A 17,430-nucleotide genomic window follows, 5' to 3' on the forward strand; every position below is an offset into this window, starting at 1 on the left:
ACATGGGGGGCCCCAGGCTAGACTCTTGCTCAGTGCACACCAAGCCTTACCCTACCTCTTGCCTCAACCTTCTCCTCTGGACCCTGACCTACATTTTAAAGCTTTCATTCATGGGGGTGCCATGCTCAACCCACACCTCCCTACCTCTTTTCAGATGCAAGTCTGAGGGAACCAGAGCCCAGGTAATTGTGTTTTTTTGAGCCCAGGTAATTGGTGGAAGTCCTGCCAGCCTCCAGAAGGCTGGACAGGGCAGTCAGTATCTACCCTCAGCTGGGTAAGTATGCTGATGTGGGAGCAGCCTTGACATGCCAGCTGGGGCTCACTGAGGCTGTCCTTCCTGAAAGGTAGGCCAGAGGGGTCAAGTATCAGACCTGGCTGTTTTGAACTTAAAGCCAAAACTCACCAGCATTCTGGTGCCAAGCTTGGTCAACACAGCACAGGGCAGAGCAGGGCCAAAAGGGTCCAGTGACCTCCCGGCTGGGGGAGCCTGGACAAGGGTTTAACCTCCGCAAGGCCACATTCCCGTGAAGCTGGCCAAGTGAAACCTACAGGGCAGGGCCTTCCTCGGAGTCAACACTGGCATTTCCTCCCAGCCCCAGGTGTGGGGCAGGCCTCCTGCATGACACCCCTCTCCCACCGCCAGAACTTGGCTGCAGGCCACAGACCAAACAAGCCTGAACTGGATCCCGCTCCTGCACGGATTAGTAATGACATCGCTCATTTGTACACAACAGACCCAGGGTCTGCCCTGCCGTGCCCATCAGCAACCAAACGCCTGTCACCTCCTTCCCATCTCCACAGCTGCCACCCAAGCTGTGCAAACACTTCTACAGCTGAGCCCCAGCCGCCTCACCCCTAACACTGTACACACGGCTTACTGCCCCAGGCTGGCTTTGAAGTTCAGGGGCAGACCCAGACTCCAGGTACTGGGCCAGGCACGGGGTAGGGCAAAGGAGACCAAGGTCAAATCAAAGGCAGGTATCACTGGAAAATAATTTTTATTGAGAGCCCACCAGCTGCACAATCTGCTCCGGACATTAGGCTCCTTCTTCCTTGGCAATCCGGTCTTTCTTGAGTGGTCCCTGTTGGAAAAGGTGAGGTTAGAGGTGGGGGAAGGCAGGCTGTCAGGAAGAACAGGCCACACCCTGCTGGGACCAGAGATCTGGGGCAAGTCTCCCCAGTCCCAGATGGGCAGTAGACAGCCGCCAGGTAGGCGCTCACCATGAAGGCTTTCTTCTCCTCCACTGTCTGGAAGCGGCCGTGGCCGAACTTGGAGGTGGTGTCGATAAACTTAAGGTCAATCTTCTCCAGGGCCCGCCGTTTGGTCTGCACCAGCAAGGACTGTGGGCCAAGAGAAACGGTTAGTTACAAAGAGCAGGGCTTCCTCTGCACCATCTTGCTTCCCAGCCTTCCCTCGAGGGCAGAGGGGCAGTCATGTCTGGCTGGCTGCATCCAAGGAACTGGCCGGGCACGTGAAAGCAGAAGCAAACAGCTGGGCCAGACTGGAATTTCCTCCTCCAGGACTTCAAAGACCATGTTGAAGGAGCAAGCAAATCCCCCTTCCTTTGAACTCCCCTCCCGAACAGCTCAGCCTGTCTGCGGATTGTTCCTCATGTTAACAAACTTCTCTCTGCTCCCTGCAGGTTCCTGGTGCAGGGTGCCACCCGTGGCCCAAGCCTCACCTTGCGGAGGGTGAGCACTCGCTTCTTGGTTCCCACCACGCAGCCTTTCAGCATGACGAAGTCATTGGTCACTTCACCGTAGTGGACAAAGCCACCCTGGGAAAAAGCAAGGCCATCAGGTCAGCACATATCACACGGGACCCTTCAGGTTTAGGATGTCCCCAGACACCCCAGGGGATGCTCTCAGAAGGCAGGCAACAAAGAATGTTCCTACAGCCTGACTCGGGCACTGTGTCAGCGCACATTCCAGAGCCTCATCACCAAACAGCTGGGCCGGAGACCCCACTTCTCTCCAGCCACCCCAACCAGTGGGCTGATGCCAGGCCATTTACAGGGAACAGAGCTGGCTGCTATGCAGGGACCAGTAATTGACTGCAAACTTGGCCTCATGAGTCAGGCAGGCCCGAACAGCACCAGGGCCACAGCCCTACTGGCGAGGCCTGGGGCAAATTCACAAAGGAAGGTGACATCTGCCAGACCCAGCGCCTCAGAGGCCAAAGACAGCTGGCTCCTCGCTCCGTTCCTCACCAGAGGGTTGATGCTCTTGTCGGACAGGTCATAGTCGGTGGAGGCGTTGTTCTTGATTAGCTTGCCGTCCTTGATGAGGTAGCCCTGGCCAATCTTGTAGATCTGCACAAGGGAGTGAGCGTAATTAAGACATGGGAAAGAGGACCACAGGCAGGAGACTCCCATGCACACCCTCATCCCCTAGACAGGGCAGGATGGCCGTTAGGGACAGTAATGCCCATTGGGTGGTGGGCCTCGCCTGCAAAGGACTCTGGGAAAGCAGCACTGAACTCAGTCCTGAGGGGGTGCCCCAGGCTCAGAAGCTAAAGAGCTGGCTGGCTCTCCACTAAAGACACTGCTGTCCAACAGAGGACGGAGGCCTCGCCAACACTTCCTGGGAAGGAAGGACAGGCTCCCGTTGGTCACACTAGGGATCAGCTGCCACCTTTGAGGATGGCACCTTGTAAGTCATCACACACAAGCCAACCACAAGGACAGCTAACTCCATGTGATGCCCAGAGGCTCCCCCACCAATGGCCGTGACAAGAGACTATCTCTCTCCTTCCTATAATGGGGTCACCTTTCCCCTCCCAGGGTTGAACACCCGTATGACCCCCACCCGAAGCACCTCACCTTCTTGTTGATCTCAGTGCGGTGATGGTAGCCTTTCTGCCCAGCCCGGGCCACAGAGAAGGCCACCCGGGCAGGATGCCACGCCCCGATACAGGCAACCTTCCGCAGCCCTCTGTGGGTCTTGCGTGGCAGCTTCTTGGTGTGCCAGCGGCTGGTGACCCCTGCAGTGAACACATGCTGTTACTGGGGTGTCTGGCACTCTTGACATTGGCCCTTTCTTCCTGGGAAGGCCCACGTGAGTTCACTGGTTTGTTAACACCAAACGACAGTGCATTTCAAGGACAGAGTTGGGTTTCACCTGCTTGTTACCCTCTAATGGCCATTACATCCCAAGTTGAATACGTGTCTAGATGCGACACTAGAGTTCAGGCCTTGGAGACCTCAATGAAGTCATACCCCCTGTCGGCAACCACAGGGCTGTTCTCAGAAGGAAGGCAGCAAGGAATGTTTCCGCACAGTGACTCGGGCGCTGTGCCCAGCGCTCATTCCAGAGCCTCATCACTGAACAGCAGGCCGGAGACCCCTCCTCCTGAGTTTAAGCCCAGCAACCTGGGCCACTGCAAAGCTCACCTTTGTAGCCTTTGCCCTTGGTCACTCCGATGACATCAATCATCTCGTCCTGTCCAAACACCTGGTTCACAGGGACCTGCTGCTCCAGCCTCTCACGGGCCCAGTCCAGTTTCTCGGCCACCGTGCCTCCGTTCACCTGGATCTCCATGAGGTGCGCCTTCTTCTGGCGCAGAGGGAGCAGGCGCATCTAGAAGGAAACGGATGCGGCTCAGCTCCGTGCGCTTCGAGCTCTTCCCCAGCAGAGAAAGAACATGGTGTCCTGACTCGCCACTGAGCACAATTCCCCTTTCTATTCCGATGAGCCTAGCCTGACACACAGGGCTCACACCACGAAAGGCCCACTTAACCAGATCCTGGCACCAACAAGCCGAATGTTCCTGACCACTGACTGTCCTCTGGCCAGTGCTTTGGGGTACTGCCCTAGTCTGCCTGCCCACCTACCTCACTCTATTAGCTACCAACAATTCACCTGCACTTTGGAGAGCAGGATAGCACTGCAGCCAACTGTATAAACTGCAAGCATTAGAAAAGGAAACAAATGCAGGCCTAAAGCTTGTAGCTGCCCTACAGAAGTTTCCTCAGGGGACTGCTGTCGACCTGTGCTAACGTGGTCACTACACAGGGCCACTCAGCACTCAGCAATAGGGCCTACACCCAGGGAGTGGCCCAGAGCATAAGGAGGCACTCCCTATCCAAGCCAGGCAAGGGCTCCTTCTGCCGGGTTCGAGATGCAAACAGGCCTTACTTCACCACAGACTATTCACTCCTTTCAGTCAGGCACTCGACACTGTTAATCATGAGGCACCAATTCCTTCAACCAGTTTCTAACCAAAAGGGACACAGTGCCCTCTGCTGACAAGTGCAAGACCAACCTACAGGTGGAGGCACTGATGTCTTCCTCAGGCCACTGTCCACGGGCCATGGCCTGGCCCCAGGACCCAGGCTGCGAGGGCAGGGCAGTGTCTGGCCTGTTGCTGTTAACTTCAAACAACCCCCAGGCTGCTCACTGGCCTATCTCCTAAGTTTTGAGGAACCTGAACCATCCTAACCACCCCCTAAGTCCCCAAGGCTTGGCACCAAATCACTTTGAGGATGGACTCGAGGTAACTGAATCTCCAATAGGCAGCATCTGATATTCCAAGCCCCACGTGACCATAAGCCACTGCCAGAGAGGAAGCTGCAGGCAGAGCTGCCTCTGGGGCACGCTGGCCAGTGCTCACCTGGGTGTGGGCGATGACACGGATGACCTGGCAGTACTTCTTCATGCTGTTGAAGTCCTTCTCCAGCTGCTTCTTGCCATCGTCATCTTGCCACTTCTTGGAGTATTTGGTGAAGGCCTTCTTCTTGGATTTATGCCTTCAGGAGCAGAGCAGAGTTGGGGAGGGGGCCGGGTGCAGGCCTTCATCACCCCTCCAAGGGGTGAGAGGAAGGCACACGGGCACCACGTGGGGATGGGGCTCATTGCCGGCTTCTAAGGAGCCTTTTCCACCGGCAAGCGGAGCCTGGATGGAGCTCATCGGGCAAAGCCGAGCGGAGCTGAGCAGAGGTCCACAAGATTAATACAAGTCACAAACATCCAAGCACACACTAATTCTTGCTCCGGTCTAGCCATTACCCAGACCACACACCCAGGCAGGAGGACTGCCCTCTCTTGGTTTCTCGTGGGGCTCTCAATACTTCCCAGAAACCAAGAAAAGACTGAAAACAGTCCTCAGCCAACACCCACCAAGCTGCTCCCAGCTCAGGAAACCACCAACTGCCTAAGGCTCTCCAGGAATTGTTCTGTTCCAGAGGCAACTAACCCCACCACCAGAGCACCTCCCATTACAGCTGAGAAGCCCTGCACAGGTGCAAGTCCTTCTCCCCAGCCCTAACCTAGGCTGTCCTCTCCCTTACCAGTTCTTATAAAAGCGCCTTTTGCACTCATCACTGATGTGCTCAGCAAAGATGGTTTTGAAGGTACGGAGGCCCCGGGGGGTTTCCACGTAGCCCACGATGCCCACCACCACCATGGGCGGTGTCTCCACAATGGTCACAGCCTCCACAACTTCCTTCTTGTTCACCTCTGTGGAGAAAGCAGGCAGTCAGACTTCAGTGGTCTAACTACAATCCCCAGCAAGGGTTAGTGTTTTATAGAAACTGTGAAGTGCTCATGTTATTGAAGTGTTCATGTGTGACCTTGCTTAAGGTAACACAGGTTACAGAAGCAGGGCCCACGTCAGCATACACTGACAACTTTTAACTTAAAAGATAGAGGACCTGCCCAGCCCGAGTGCTGTGGTTGAGCATTAAACTATGAAGCAGGAGATGGATTCCCTGTCAAGACACAAGCCCCAGTGGCAGGATCCATCCCCAGTAGGGGGGCGTGCAGGAGGCAGCATTGATTTTTTGTATCTCTCCTTTTCCCTTCCTCTTTGGAATCAAATATATACATGACCCTAATAAGGCAAATTAACAGCCTGGTTTCCATTCTTTTTTATCATAGAAAGCTCTATAGACCAACACATTTATTACCTGGATAATACAAGCACTCATATAATGGGGTGTCAAAATATCTCCATGGTCAGGTAGACATTAGCTACCATGGTTAAGTAATCAGGGCAGTGTTCCACTTGGTAAGTTTTCCACTTCAAAACTCACAACCCAGCCCTAACCCTTTTGGCTCAGTGGATAGAGCGTCGGCCTGCGGACTCAAGGGTCCCGGGTTTCGATTCCAGTCAAAGGCATGTACCTTGGCTGTGGGAACATACCCAGTAGGGAGTGTGCAAGGAGGCAGATGATTGCTGTTTCTCTTTCATCCATGTTTCTAACTCTCTATCCCTCTCCCTTATATACATTTTAAAAAAAAACCTTACAACCCAGGGCAGTCTTCATGCCTTTTAGGTCGGCATACTTCTCTATGCTGTGGCTCTTGACAAATTTACCGACATCATGCTCCTTGATGTCAATTACATCCCTCCACCTACAAATGGCAGTGCCAGCCATTTATAGCCTGGGAATGTTAATATTCCTAAAATACAATGAGAACATCATTTGAGATGTTCTGTTGATTTCTTATGTCTGCCCTCTTACAGCTTGGCCCCAACTAGTCCAGTCCCCACCCTCAATTCCTAAACCCCCCACCAGCTTGGAGGACACAGCATGTACGTACTGGATCCTGGCCTGTCGACCTCCCGCACGATGTGGGTCATGCCAGCCTTGTAGCCCAGGAAGGCTGTGAGGTGGACAGGCTTGGAGGAGTCATCCTTGGGGAAGCTCTTCACCTTCCCGCGGTGCCGGCTGCTGCGCTTCCGAGGCAAGAAGCCCAGGGACCCATGCCTGGGAGCGGAAAACTTCCTGTGAGACTGTAAGAAAATGACCGACATCAGTACTGGAACTTGTGATTCACTTCTGGATTCCCAGCTGCCCGATGGTCCTCTGAGGAGTCTCAGCAATGCTGAATCCAAAACAGAGACCCAGCTAAATTGGGTTTGCCTTTTGTAGGGTCACACATCCTGCTGTATTCATCTCAAATCCTCACTTTACAATTTAGCAAAATGAACTATCCCCCTTTTCTCTAAATCAGAAAAAGCGTGTCAGATTTAAAATCAGATTAACAGGTGACTTTATGGTCACAAAGTTCCTGAGCACCGAGAGACTTCTGGGACACACGGATGGGCAGCAGGTAATGGCACTAGAGGCTCCTCTGCCCGCGATGATACATAGGCCACTAGAACTCTCAGAGCCAAATCAGAACATGACAATCAGCACAGAGTCTCTGTCCGCCCGTCAGTAAGTTCATCATCTGTGATTTCTGGGAACTCTAGAGGCCTACGTTGTCCCCTCAAGCGTCCCGGAAGTTTCAGAATGCGGACTCGCCACCCTCCACGTCTCCCCTCCTGCCTACTGCTTTGGTTCCTAAACCTCCCAACGGGCAAGAATTACGTTGCCTAGCCCCCCACGTCTAGGTCCTCCTGGCTGAAATGCTCACGGACTCCCATCTCGATTAGCACCAAATTGGTAAGGCCGAGACCCAGAAACAACCCATGGCTTGAAAATTGTCGGACCCGGGCACCCTAGCCCAGCTCAGGCCTTCTCCCCAGCCAAGCGTTAGGCCCAAGGCCAACCACAGGCCTCGGTGTTTCCCGAAAATAGGCCTGACTGCGGATCCCGCTTAGCCTCCCGTGCTCTCAGAGCAGGTCCTCAGCGCTGGGAGAGCCGAGATGGCGCCGATGCGCCGCGGACTCAGCCATGCCGCCATGGCCGAGGAGGGAGGCGCTAAGACAGTACGTACCATCCTGCCGCCAACGCTGCCGGTAGAGATCGGTCGGCGCTCGGCGTGCGATATATAAAGCCCCGTCTGGCTCCGCCTCTTCCGGCGTACGAGCGCGCCCCCGCGGCGGACGTCGGGTCAGGGGGCAAGTACCGATTCCCCTTTCCACGCACGCGCGTCCTCGCCTAGCGTTTGTTCCCAGCTAGACCTGAGTTTCAGACGCTGGCGTTGGAACCGCTACGGCGAGCGGCTGGGTTCAAACTTAGTGAAACGCCGCGGAAATGTGGCAAAGGGCTTCCTGCAATAAACCTACAGCGAGGGGCGGCAGCCAGATTTGGACACTCCGTTCCGCTGAAGGAGGATAGCTGGCTGCGTCGCTCCTTTTCACATTGAATGCAGTCACCTCTGGGATTGAATAACTCAGCTTCTGCCCCAAACAGTTTCCCGCACGGAACCCATTTCCGTCCCACTCAGTAGATCAGGTTTGTTGCCATTTTGCAGGCACACAGTTGGAAAGCGTTGCACTGCTCTAAGTTGGAGAGAAAAGATTGCACCCCTGGTTTTCTGACTTCCAACCGAGAGCCGCTCCCACCACACCCACTTGCCTTTAGGATGTCCTAATTTGGGCCCTTGCCGGTTCGCCTCAGCGGATAGAACATCGGCCTGCGGACTGAAGGGTCCCCGGTTCCATTCCGGTCAAGGGCATGTACCTTTGTTGCGGGCACATCCCCAGTAGGGGGTGTGCAGGAGGCAGCTGATCGATGTTTCTCTCTCATCGATGTTTCTAACTCTCTATCCCTCTCTCTTCCTCTCTGTGAAAAATCAATAAAATATATATTTTTTTAAAAATTGGCTCTCAAAAGAAATTTCAATCGTTGTACTGTTGATATTTGGCTCTGTTGACTAATGAGTTTGCCGACCACTGCCCTAACTGGGCTGGGCAAAGGGGGATGGTACACAATATGCAAGGTACACGCATACCAGGGGCTGGGCCGGGGACCTGGTCTCAGCTCAGTCACTACTATGTGTCCTTGGGGAGGTCCCTGGTGTATTCTTCACCTTTCTCAGCCTCAGTTTCCTTTTCTGTAAGTATAGATAATAGGACTCCAGGGAAAGAGGGTATATAAAAATGTGCCAATTGTAAATTGTAGAGTGCTCCTCCCTACCTAATTACCCTATCAACGACACTTATATTCTAGTAAAGGTCATAAAAAGAACATCTGACTAAATGGAGGGACATAATCAATTCATGGATGGACTAACCTAATGTCTTTAAAATGTCAGTTGTCTCCAAATTAATATGTAAAGGATTTCAACCAAAATCCCAAGGTGGGGGGGGAGGGGAGGGACTCATAAACTGATCCTAAGATTTATATGAAAAATCAAGGTCCTTACAAATGGAAGGCATTTTTGAAAAAAATAAAAATAAAAAATGGAGCCAAGAAGAGAACTTGCTCTACCAAATATTAAGATATATTACAGCCCTAGCTGGTTTGGCTCAGTGGATAGATCGTTGGCCTGTGGACTGAGGGATCCCAGGTTCAATTCTGGCCAAGGGCACATGCCTGGGTTGCAGGCTCGATCCCCAGTGAGGGGTGTGCAGGAGGCAGCTGATCAATGATTCTCATCATTGATGTTTCTATCTCCCTCTCCTTTCCTCTCTGGAATCAATAAAAATAGAAAGAAAAAGAAGACATATTACAAAATCACAGTAATAAAACCATGAAGAGGCAGAAAACCAGACAGAAAAATGGGCTAGAATGCAGAGCGGACATAAGCCAGCTACAAATGGGAACTTGGTCCATGAACAGGTGACACTGCAAACCAGTGGGGAGAGCATGGACCATTTAGCAGACAGAGTTAGAGACACTGGTTCACTACCTGGAACAATTAATAAATATGGATCTTGCAGTAGATTGAATAGTGGTCCCCAAAATATATGTCCACCTAGAACCTCTGAATGTGGCCTCAAAATAATTCTGTGTCAAAGAGGCATATCTTGGGGTGACATATGATGTTTCTGCACAGGGAAATCGTGCACAGCCCGTTAGCCAGTAGGCAGCTCTGTATCCAGAAACATGAAAAGACTTTCAAGACACATGGCTCAATAAAGACAGCAAATATGGAACAACACAAATGCTATAATCCTATTTATTTAAAGACTAGAGGCCCGGTGAAAATTCATGCACTGGAGGGGGATTCCCTCAGCCCAGCCTGCCCCCTCTCACAGTCCGGGAGCCCTCAGGGGCAGGAGTCGACCCAGCAATCAGGGGAAGGCGATATCCCCATCACACCTCTGCTGCTGCCACTGCTGGCAGTGCAAGCCTTGGCTGGCCCTGGTTACCTGAGCCTCAGGCGGCCCTGGGTGGCTGGGCAGCCACCATCTGAGGCTTGCCTGTGCCTCGGGCCAGCTCTAGGGGGCTGCGGAGCTGAGGGTGGGTCTGGTCGCACTGTGTGCCTGCCCTCCCCTGCCATGGGGCTGAAAGGACTGGGGGACTTCAGCAGGGCTGAGGGGACTGGGTGCCGCCATTTTGTGATGGTGTGATGGTCACTTTGCATATTCCCTCTTTATTAGATAGGAGGATTACAGCCTGGCTAGTGTGGCTCAGTGGTTGAGCACCAACTTATGAACCAGGAGGTCACGGTTTGATTCTCCCTCAGGGCACATGCCTGGGTTTCTGGCTCAATCCCAGTAGGGGGCGTGCAGGAGGCAGCAGTGCACTGGGCCTCTAGTTCACTTATAAAATCATTTGGGGCCCGGCTGGCATCGGCCTTGTATTTTATTTGTGGCTAGATTTTTAACCATTGTTTCAGCTTCTTAAATGATTATAGGACTATAGATTAGTTTTGGTAAGTTATATTTTCCTATAAATACGTAGGAAATTGTTTGTTTTTGTCTATTTTCAAATTTATTGGCAGAAAGTTGTTCACAATATTCTCTTGCTATCATTTTATTATCATTATTTTAAATCTCTGCTGCAGTAGGTATGGACTCTTTTTTTATCCTTAATATTGTTTATTCAAGCTTTCTTTTTTGTATATCAATCTTACAAGAAATTTGTCCACTCGGCGGCGGTCACGGAGCAGATCGGACTCCTCTCGTCCACGCACCTCACTGGGCTTCCTCTGCAGCCAGGTCTGACAAGCCCGATACGGCTGAGACTGGGAAATTCACTGAGTCGAAACTGAAGAAGACAGAGACGCAAGAGAAAAATCCCCTGCCTCCAAAAGAAAAGACTGAACAGGAGCAGCAAGCAGGCAAATCGTAAGGAGGCACGCGCCGCCTGTATGCACTGTGCGTTCCCCAAGCAGTGCCTTCTTACTTTACTTCTTGGAGCTGCTACCTTTGCAAGACGCCAAGAGGTTGGGTCAGTTTAAGTGACTGTGCTGCCCTTTTCACATCAGAACTTCTGACAACGAAGCCGCCCCGCCGCTCCCCGCGCCTGGCTGGCTGGCGGGGAAGGGGGAACTCACATGCTGGTGAAGGATGTGCTGGGTGAAACGAGGGTGAAATCTGGAGTAAAAACCAAACTGGTCCACGGCGTCCTGTGGGCTGTAAGATGCAGTTTAGCCCTGACCGGTTTGGCTCATTGGATAGAGCATCAGCCTGTGGACTGAAGGGTCCCAGGTTCGATTCCCGTCAAGGGCATGTACCTTGGTTGCAAGCACATCCCCAGTAGGAGGTGTGCAGGAGGCAGCTGATCAATGTTTCTCTATCATTGATGTTTCTAACTCTCTATCCCTCTCCCTTTCTCTCTGTAAAAATCAATAAAATATATATTTTTTAAAAAATAAAAAATAAGAAGATGTAGTTTAATCAGAGTGCCCTTTTTGTTGTTGTTCAAATGATTTTAATTATTGGAATGCACAATTTTAATATGCAAATTCAAAGCTTTAAAACCTGAAAATAAAAAGAAATTTGTCAAGTTTTTTATCTTTTCAGAGTACCAGCTTTTGGCTTTATTAGCTTTATTATATATTTTTTTTCTATTCATTAATTTATGTTTTTATTTTTATAAATTTTTTTGTTTCTAATTTTGGGTGGTTCACTCTGTGGATCTTCATCTGATTTCTTAATTTGGTTGCTTTACTCATTAATTTTCAGCCTTTTTTCTAGTGTAAGCATTTAAGATTTTAAAAATTCCTTCTGCATACTACTTTCACTGTATCCCCCAAATTATAATTTTACATGTTGTTTTTTTAGTTTTAAGTATTTTCTATTTTCTTTTTTTTAAAATATATTTTGATTGATTTCAGAGAGGAAGGAAGAGGGAGAGATAGAAACCTCAATGATTAGAGAGAACCATTGATCAGCTGCCTCTTATATGTCTCATACTGGAGATCAAGCCCACAACCCGGGCATGTGTCCCGACCAGGAATCAAACCAATGATCTCCTGGTTCACAGGTCAATGCTCAACCACTGAACTACGCCAGCCGGGTTGATCTTTCGATTTCAGCGTGAGGTATGTACATTCATTACGTTGCAGAATAACTTAAGGTTCTGTTAATTTTTAATGGAATAGATTTTGCATCTATTTGATTTGCGATGGTGAAAGTTAATAACCGCAACTAAAATTGCAGTCAGGAAGGCCTGTAGGGGGAGCTCCCGTGCCCTACCGCTCATTCTCAATTACCCTGAACAGGAAGAGACATACTTGGCATCTCCAAATGGAGGTGCATTTACTTCCCTACCCGCAGCAAGAAGGAAGGTTTTCTTCTTGGCCTGCAATAAGCCCAGACAATAGAAAATGCCACAGCCAGAAAGAAAGGAAAGAAGGAAGGAAGGAAGGAAGGAAGGAAGGAAGGAAGGAAGGAAGGAAGGCAGGCAGGCAGGCAGGCAGGAAGGAAGGAAGGAAGGAAGGAAAGAAGGAAGGAAGGAAGGAAGGAAGGAAGGAAAGGGCCACAGCTCAGCCAATGAGAAGCTATTTCACCCTAAACTCTTACTTTCCTCCAATGAACTTTCATTTTTCCTTTGCTAGTGACTTCCGTGCCCCACCCTGCTTTCTATTTTAAATGATTCCTCGGGGAATCTCTACTTGCTAGATGAGATCTGCCTGATTTTATGAATCATTTAATAAAGCCAATTAGATCTTCAAATTTCCTCAGCTGAATTTTGTTTTTTAGGGAGAGAGGAAGGAAGAGAGAGATATTGCTCGGTTGCCTCCCACCCTGACCGGGGATTGAACCCTCAACCTGGGTATGTGCCCTGACCAGGAATCTAATCTGCAACCATTTGATTTATGGACACCGCGCCAACCAACTGAGCCACACCAGCCAGGGCGGTTCTTTTTAATTTCTGCCGGATTGTTTTTGAGGGTCTCTAGTCCCTCTCTCATCCTGTTGATTCCTTCATTAGTTCTTCAGTATGTCAAATATTCCCATTTTATATCAGGATCATGACATCTGAATCCTTTGCTGGCCTGATTCTGCTACTTATTATTTCTGCTGATTTTTATCTTGCTATCTTGTTTATTTGTGTGTTTTGTGATTTTTTTTTTTTACCTTTGAGCTCGTATTTGGGGAAATTTTATCTGCTGGAATTTTCCAAGGCTTGGATTGAGAAGATTTGCATTTTCCTGGGCCTTGAGGGGGCCACCAACCCAGCACCATTTGAAGCGAAATTCTCAATCTGGGATTCTTCAGAGTAGGCAGGCAGAGTGAATTTGGGCAGGAGGGCTGGCTGGATAAAGTCAGGGTCCCCCGCTATCCTGGATGAAGCCCAAGACAGCCTGCGTTCTTTGCCCTCTGCCCTCTGGCTCAGGCCGCCACGGAGAGCATGTACCTCTGGACATCAAAGCCTCCTGTGGGGTCCAAATCAGACTGTGCCGCCTCCCTGGTCTCCAGTTCCACCTCAAGGCTGTTACCATTTCAGGGCAGCAGGGAGCAGACACCGTGTCCGGGAAGCTCACCTCTCTGGGTTCACGCCTTCCTTCTTTTTTGGTCCTTTTTGCCATCCATTCTTTTTTTCCTAGCATTTTAATTTGTTTGGCTATCTAGACTTTCATACTGTTGGTTCTGTTCTTTTTCTTCTTAATATTCTCTCTCTGAGGGTTCCAGAGATGCTTATTTTAAAGACTAGAGGCCGGTGCACAAAATTGGTGCACTCAGGGGTGGGGGGGTCCCCTCAGCCCAGCCTGCACCCTCTAGCAGTCAGGGGGGAGCCCTCGGGGGATGTCTGACTGACAGCTTAGGCCCGCAGTTGTACATCCTTAATGCTGCCAAGAGACAGAAGAGGCTCCCACAACCACTGCCACTGCGCTTGCCAGCTGTGAGCTCGGCTTCTGGCTGAGCAGCACTCCCCCTGTGGGAGTGCACTGACCACCAGGGGACAGCTCCTGCATTGAACATCTGCCCCCTGGTGGTCAGTGCACATCATAGCGACCTGTGGTTCCACCGTTTGGTCGATTTGCATATTAGCCTTTTATTATATAGGATAAAGTCTTATCTTTCTCTAACTTCATCTCATCTGCAGTGGCTTCATGGCCTGCTTGCTGTGAGTGGTGAATTTGTGCCCATGGGAATTCAATAAGGCTTTTGGAATTTGGGTTTCCAGCCTCACGTGGAGGGCAGGGTTTTGTTTTCCCTTGTCCTTGTCTTTCTCTCTCCCTCTGTGCTTGCCCTGTCTGTCCAGGCTTGGATTGTTGTTGCCTCTACCCAGGTTCCCGGCCCACGATCCAGAAGCAGACCTCACAGTGGCATTTTAGGGTTCCCCCTCAGGGACACACTGGGGACATTCGGCCTCAGGTGAGGAGCCAGCAGGAGGCTTGCTTCAGCATTCGCTGTGCACGCTAAAGCTCTGAATCCCTGTCCTCCCTCCCCGCACCCACCGCTTTCTCTAAGCCAGAGTCCCAGGCAGGGACCCCTGCCATTTTATTTTTGCTCCCCAGGGGCAGAGTGCCATCCTTTGTCGCTGGCTTCAGACAGAGGCCTGGCTCAGGTTCTGTCTCTTGTGGTGCTTACTTGGACCCAGAGCCCAATGCCCTTGGCTTCAGTCCTCTCGCATTGCTCTGTGTATGGAGCAGAAGTTTCTGTTGGTCTGTGGTTATGGTTGTTATCTATTCCCGTGCAACAGACACTCCATAGCTTTGTGGCTCAAAACAACCGCCGTTTTATTATGTCAAGATGTTGCGCTTCAGGTCACCAGCTCCACTCCAGGGCAGGGCCTATGCCCGGGGTTGCGGGCTCAATCTCCAGTAGGGGGCGTGCAGGAGGCAGCTGATGGATGTTTCTCTCATCGATGTTTCCATCTCTCTATCCCTCTCCCTTCCTTTCTCTCTCTCTCTCTCAAAAAGAAAGAAAAGGTGCCTGAGGCAAATTTTTAAATTTGTAATTGTGCTGTGGCTCACCCACTCAAATACAGTGAATGTATTTCCCCTCTGCCCAGGCAACTCACTCACACAGACCTAACACCTTCTATACCAAAGCGGCCTCAAGGGGGCAGCAGAGGAGCAAAGGCGGGATGCCGCTTGGCCTGGGCTGGGAATTCCAATTGGCAAGATGTAGGCAGCTCCGGGTTTGCAAAAAAACCTTGACCTACAAAGAACAGCTAGATGTCCACCTTGCCGCTAACGCAGAGCAGAACGTAAAAGCAGACGGTAGAAGAGGAGATGTCTCTATAACCTGCCGTGGTGGCTATAAAGTAGGGGTTCATGGTGGAGCCTGGAAACCTACTCGCCATTTATAGCTTCATGTTTTTAAGAAAATGCCTCCATATCTTGTATCTACCTTGGTGAAAACCAACTGAGATGGGGAGGCTATTAATGTGTACTAAGCTCTTTCTTTGTATCAGGCACGTTTTATGCATTCTGTCATTTAATCTTGACAATAGTCCTCAGAGGTAGCTACTATGCTTATTTCTATTTTTCAGATGAGGAAACAGGCCCAGCAAGGAGAAACCATTTGCCCAAGGTCACACAGTGACTGTGGGGGAAGACAAGACTTTCTTTTTTAATATATTTTAATTGATATTTTACAGAGAAGAAGGGAAAGGGATAGAGAGTTAGAAACATTGATCAGCTGCCCCCTGCACACCTCCCAACGGGGATGTGCCCGCAACCAAGGTACATGCCCCTGACCAGAATCGAACCTGGGACCCCTCAGTCCACAAGCCGATACTCTATCCACTGAGCCAAACCGGTCAGGGCAAGACAAGACTTTCATCCAAGAATATCTGAGTTTGAATCTCAGGTTCCTAAACACCACCCTTTCTGAGATTTAATTCATTGATGTGATCAAATCTTAGTGCTGAAATATTAGGGACAGTGTCTAAATTCTTCAGTCTCATGCCCCCATGCCCAGCACAAAGCCTTGTGCAAAGTGGGCTTCGAAGAAATATTTATTGAATGAATACATGAATGACTATTAGTCACTGATCTGAATGTTGCTCACCGATTTGGCCCATCACACTTGTACACTTTCTTTCCCCTATGTTATAATTTAAAAAATTAGATATAATTTACATATAGTGAAAAGCACCCTTTTTATGGACAGTTCTGCAGGTTTTGACAAACATATACAGTTAATCATGTAATCATCACCATAAAGAAGAGATAACATGATTCTATCATCCCCCTAAATTTCACATGCTCCTTAGAAGTAAATTCTACACCCTCCCCTGTCACATCAGCCCCCCTCCCAGCCCCTGGCAACCACTGACCTGTTTTCTCTCCCTATGGTTTTGCTTTTGCCTGAATGTCACATGAAGAGAATCATGTGATCTGCAGTCTTTTGAGTCTGGCTTCTTTCACGGAATATAATGCATTTGAGGTTCACCCATGTTGTATCCATCCTTTGTGCCTTATTCCTGAGTAGTATTCTACTATACTATATGGCTGTTCACAGTGTGTGTGTACATTTCCCAGTTGAGGGACATTTGAGTTGTTTACAGGTTTTGGCTATTAATAAAATAAAAACTGCTATAAATATGACTGTACGGAGTTTTGTGTAAATCTAACTTTTCATTTCTCTAAGGTGAGTACTTAGGTGAGCAATTGCAGACGCGTATGGTAAATGTGTAGTTAACTTCATAAGGAAGTGTTTTCCTCGGTGGCTGTATTCTCACCAGAAATGTATGAGAGTTCCAGCTGTGCCCTGGCCGGCAGCTCAGTGGGCGGGAGGGTCACCCTGTGCACCAAAAGGTTTCGGGTTTGGTCCCTCATCGGGGTTCATTCGGGAGGCAGACAATGGATGTTTCTCACCTCTCTCTCTCTCTCTCTCTCTCTCTCTCTCTCTTTCTCCCCTTTCCTCTCTCTCTAAAATCAATAAAAACTTATCCTCGGGTGAGGATTATTGTTTAAAATGTATATAAGGCGCTCTCACGCCCACCACGCATTTCCTCTGGTGTCCTGACATCATAGAAGGCAGGGTGTCCTGTCATCACCACGTGCAAAAACCTCTGCAGATATCCCTGCCCAACCTGCTCCCGGAACCCCTGGAGGTTAACGGGAGGCAGAGAGAGAGGCCCTGAGGACCACAGGCCAGGAAGGGCCAGACCTGGATGGTGGTTCTTCCCACTGCGCCCCGCACTGCGCCCCCCAGCCTCGGTTTCCATGAGACCTAGAGCTCTAGCCGGGGCTGACATGGGTGATGGGAACTGGGGTCTCTTTACTGAGCACTTACTGTGTGCCACGCCCTTGGCCACAGCAGGGAGCAAGAAAGACAAAAGCCACAGGCTAGGGGAGGACATCAAAGAACAAATAATTACACACGTGATTACTGGATTAAGGAAAAGGGTAGGGCGCTGGGGTTGGGGAGATGTCTCATGGAGAATGTATTGCTCTCCCTCA

At 50.2% G+C, this 17,430-nt stretch overlaps 2 protein-coding genes and 4 non-coding genes across 6 annotated transcripts; 1 reads left to right on the plus strand and 5 right to left on the minus strand.

The window, feature by feature from the left end:
- Positions 1-981: 981 nt before the first annotated feature.
- On the minus strand, positions 982-7,734 carry RPL3 (ribosomal protein L3). Its single transcript, XM_008144908.3, has 10 exons — positions 7,666-7,734; positions 6,544-6,736; positions 5,289-5,457; positions 4,613-4,748; positions 3,393-3,579; positions 2,823-2,983; positions 2,211-2,312; positions 1,683-1,778; positions 1,222-1,341; positions 982-1,082 (listed from the first exon to the last, which is right to left on the minus strand). Exons 1-10 carry the CDS (start codon positions 7,666-7,668, stop codon positions 1,038-1,040), a joined length of 1,212 nt encoding a protein of 403 aa, XP_008143130.2. The 5' UTR covers positions 7,669-7,734; the 3' UTR covers positions 982-1,037.
- Positions 1,859-1,951, minus strand: LOC114232727 (small nucleolar RNA U83B). Its single transcript, XR_003618815.2, has one exon. It is a non-coding gene; the product is annotated as a small nucleolar RNA U83B (small nucleolar RNA).
- LOC114232725 (small nucleolar RNA U83B) lies at positions 3,239-3,332 on the minus strand. Its single transcript, XR_003618814.1, has one exon. It is a non-coding gene; the product is annotated as a small nucleolar RNA U83B (small nucleolar RNA).
- LOC114232730 (small nucleolar RNA U82P) lies at positions 4,749-4,803 on the minus strand. Its single transcript, XR_003618818.1, has one exon. It is a non-coding gene; the product is annotated as a small nucleolar RNA U82P (small nucleolar RNA).
- On the minus strand, positions 7,106-7,189 carry MIR9298 (microRNA mir-9298). The gene has a single exon (NR_129031.2). It is a non-coding gene; the product is annotated as a microRNA mir-9298 (primary transcript).
- Positions 7,735-8,594: 860 nt separating the features above from the next.
- On the plus strand, positions 8,595-10,913 carry LOC129149737 (thymosin beta-4-like). Its single transcript, XM_054718647.1, has 2 exons — positions 8,595-8,613; positions 10,777-10,913. The coding sequence occupies exons 1-2, from the start codon at positions 8,595-8,597 to the stop codon at positions 10,911-10,913; spliced, it is 156 nt and encodes a 51-aa protein (XP_054574622.1).
- The last annotated feature ends 6,517 nt before the right edge of the window (positions 10,914-17,430 follow it).

This window comes from Eptesicus fuscus, chromosome 7, assembly GCF_027574615.1.
Source record: "Eptesicus fuscus isolate TK198812 chromosome 7, DD_ASM_mEF_20220401, whole genome shotgun sequence".
In the NCBI taxonomy this organism is placed as follows: Eukaryota; Metazoa; Chordata; class Mammalia; order Chiroptera; family Vespertilionidae; genus Eptesicus; species Eptesicus fuscus.

Excerpts from the sequence above, each read along its gene's own strand:
- RPL3 (XM_008144908.3), bottom strand. Across the intron at positions 4,749-5,288 it reads AGGCGCTTTTATAAGAACTG|GCATAAATCCAAGAAGAAGG; the intron begins GTAAGGGAGAGG and ends CTGCTCCTGAAG. Across the intron at positions 1,342-1,682 it reads GAGTGCTCACCCTCCGCAAG|TCCTTGCTGGTGCAGACCAA; the intron begins GTGAGGCTTGGG and ends CTTGGCCCACAG.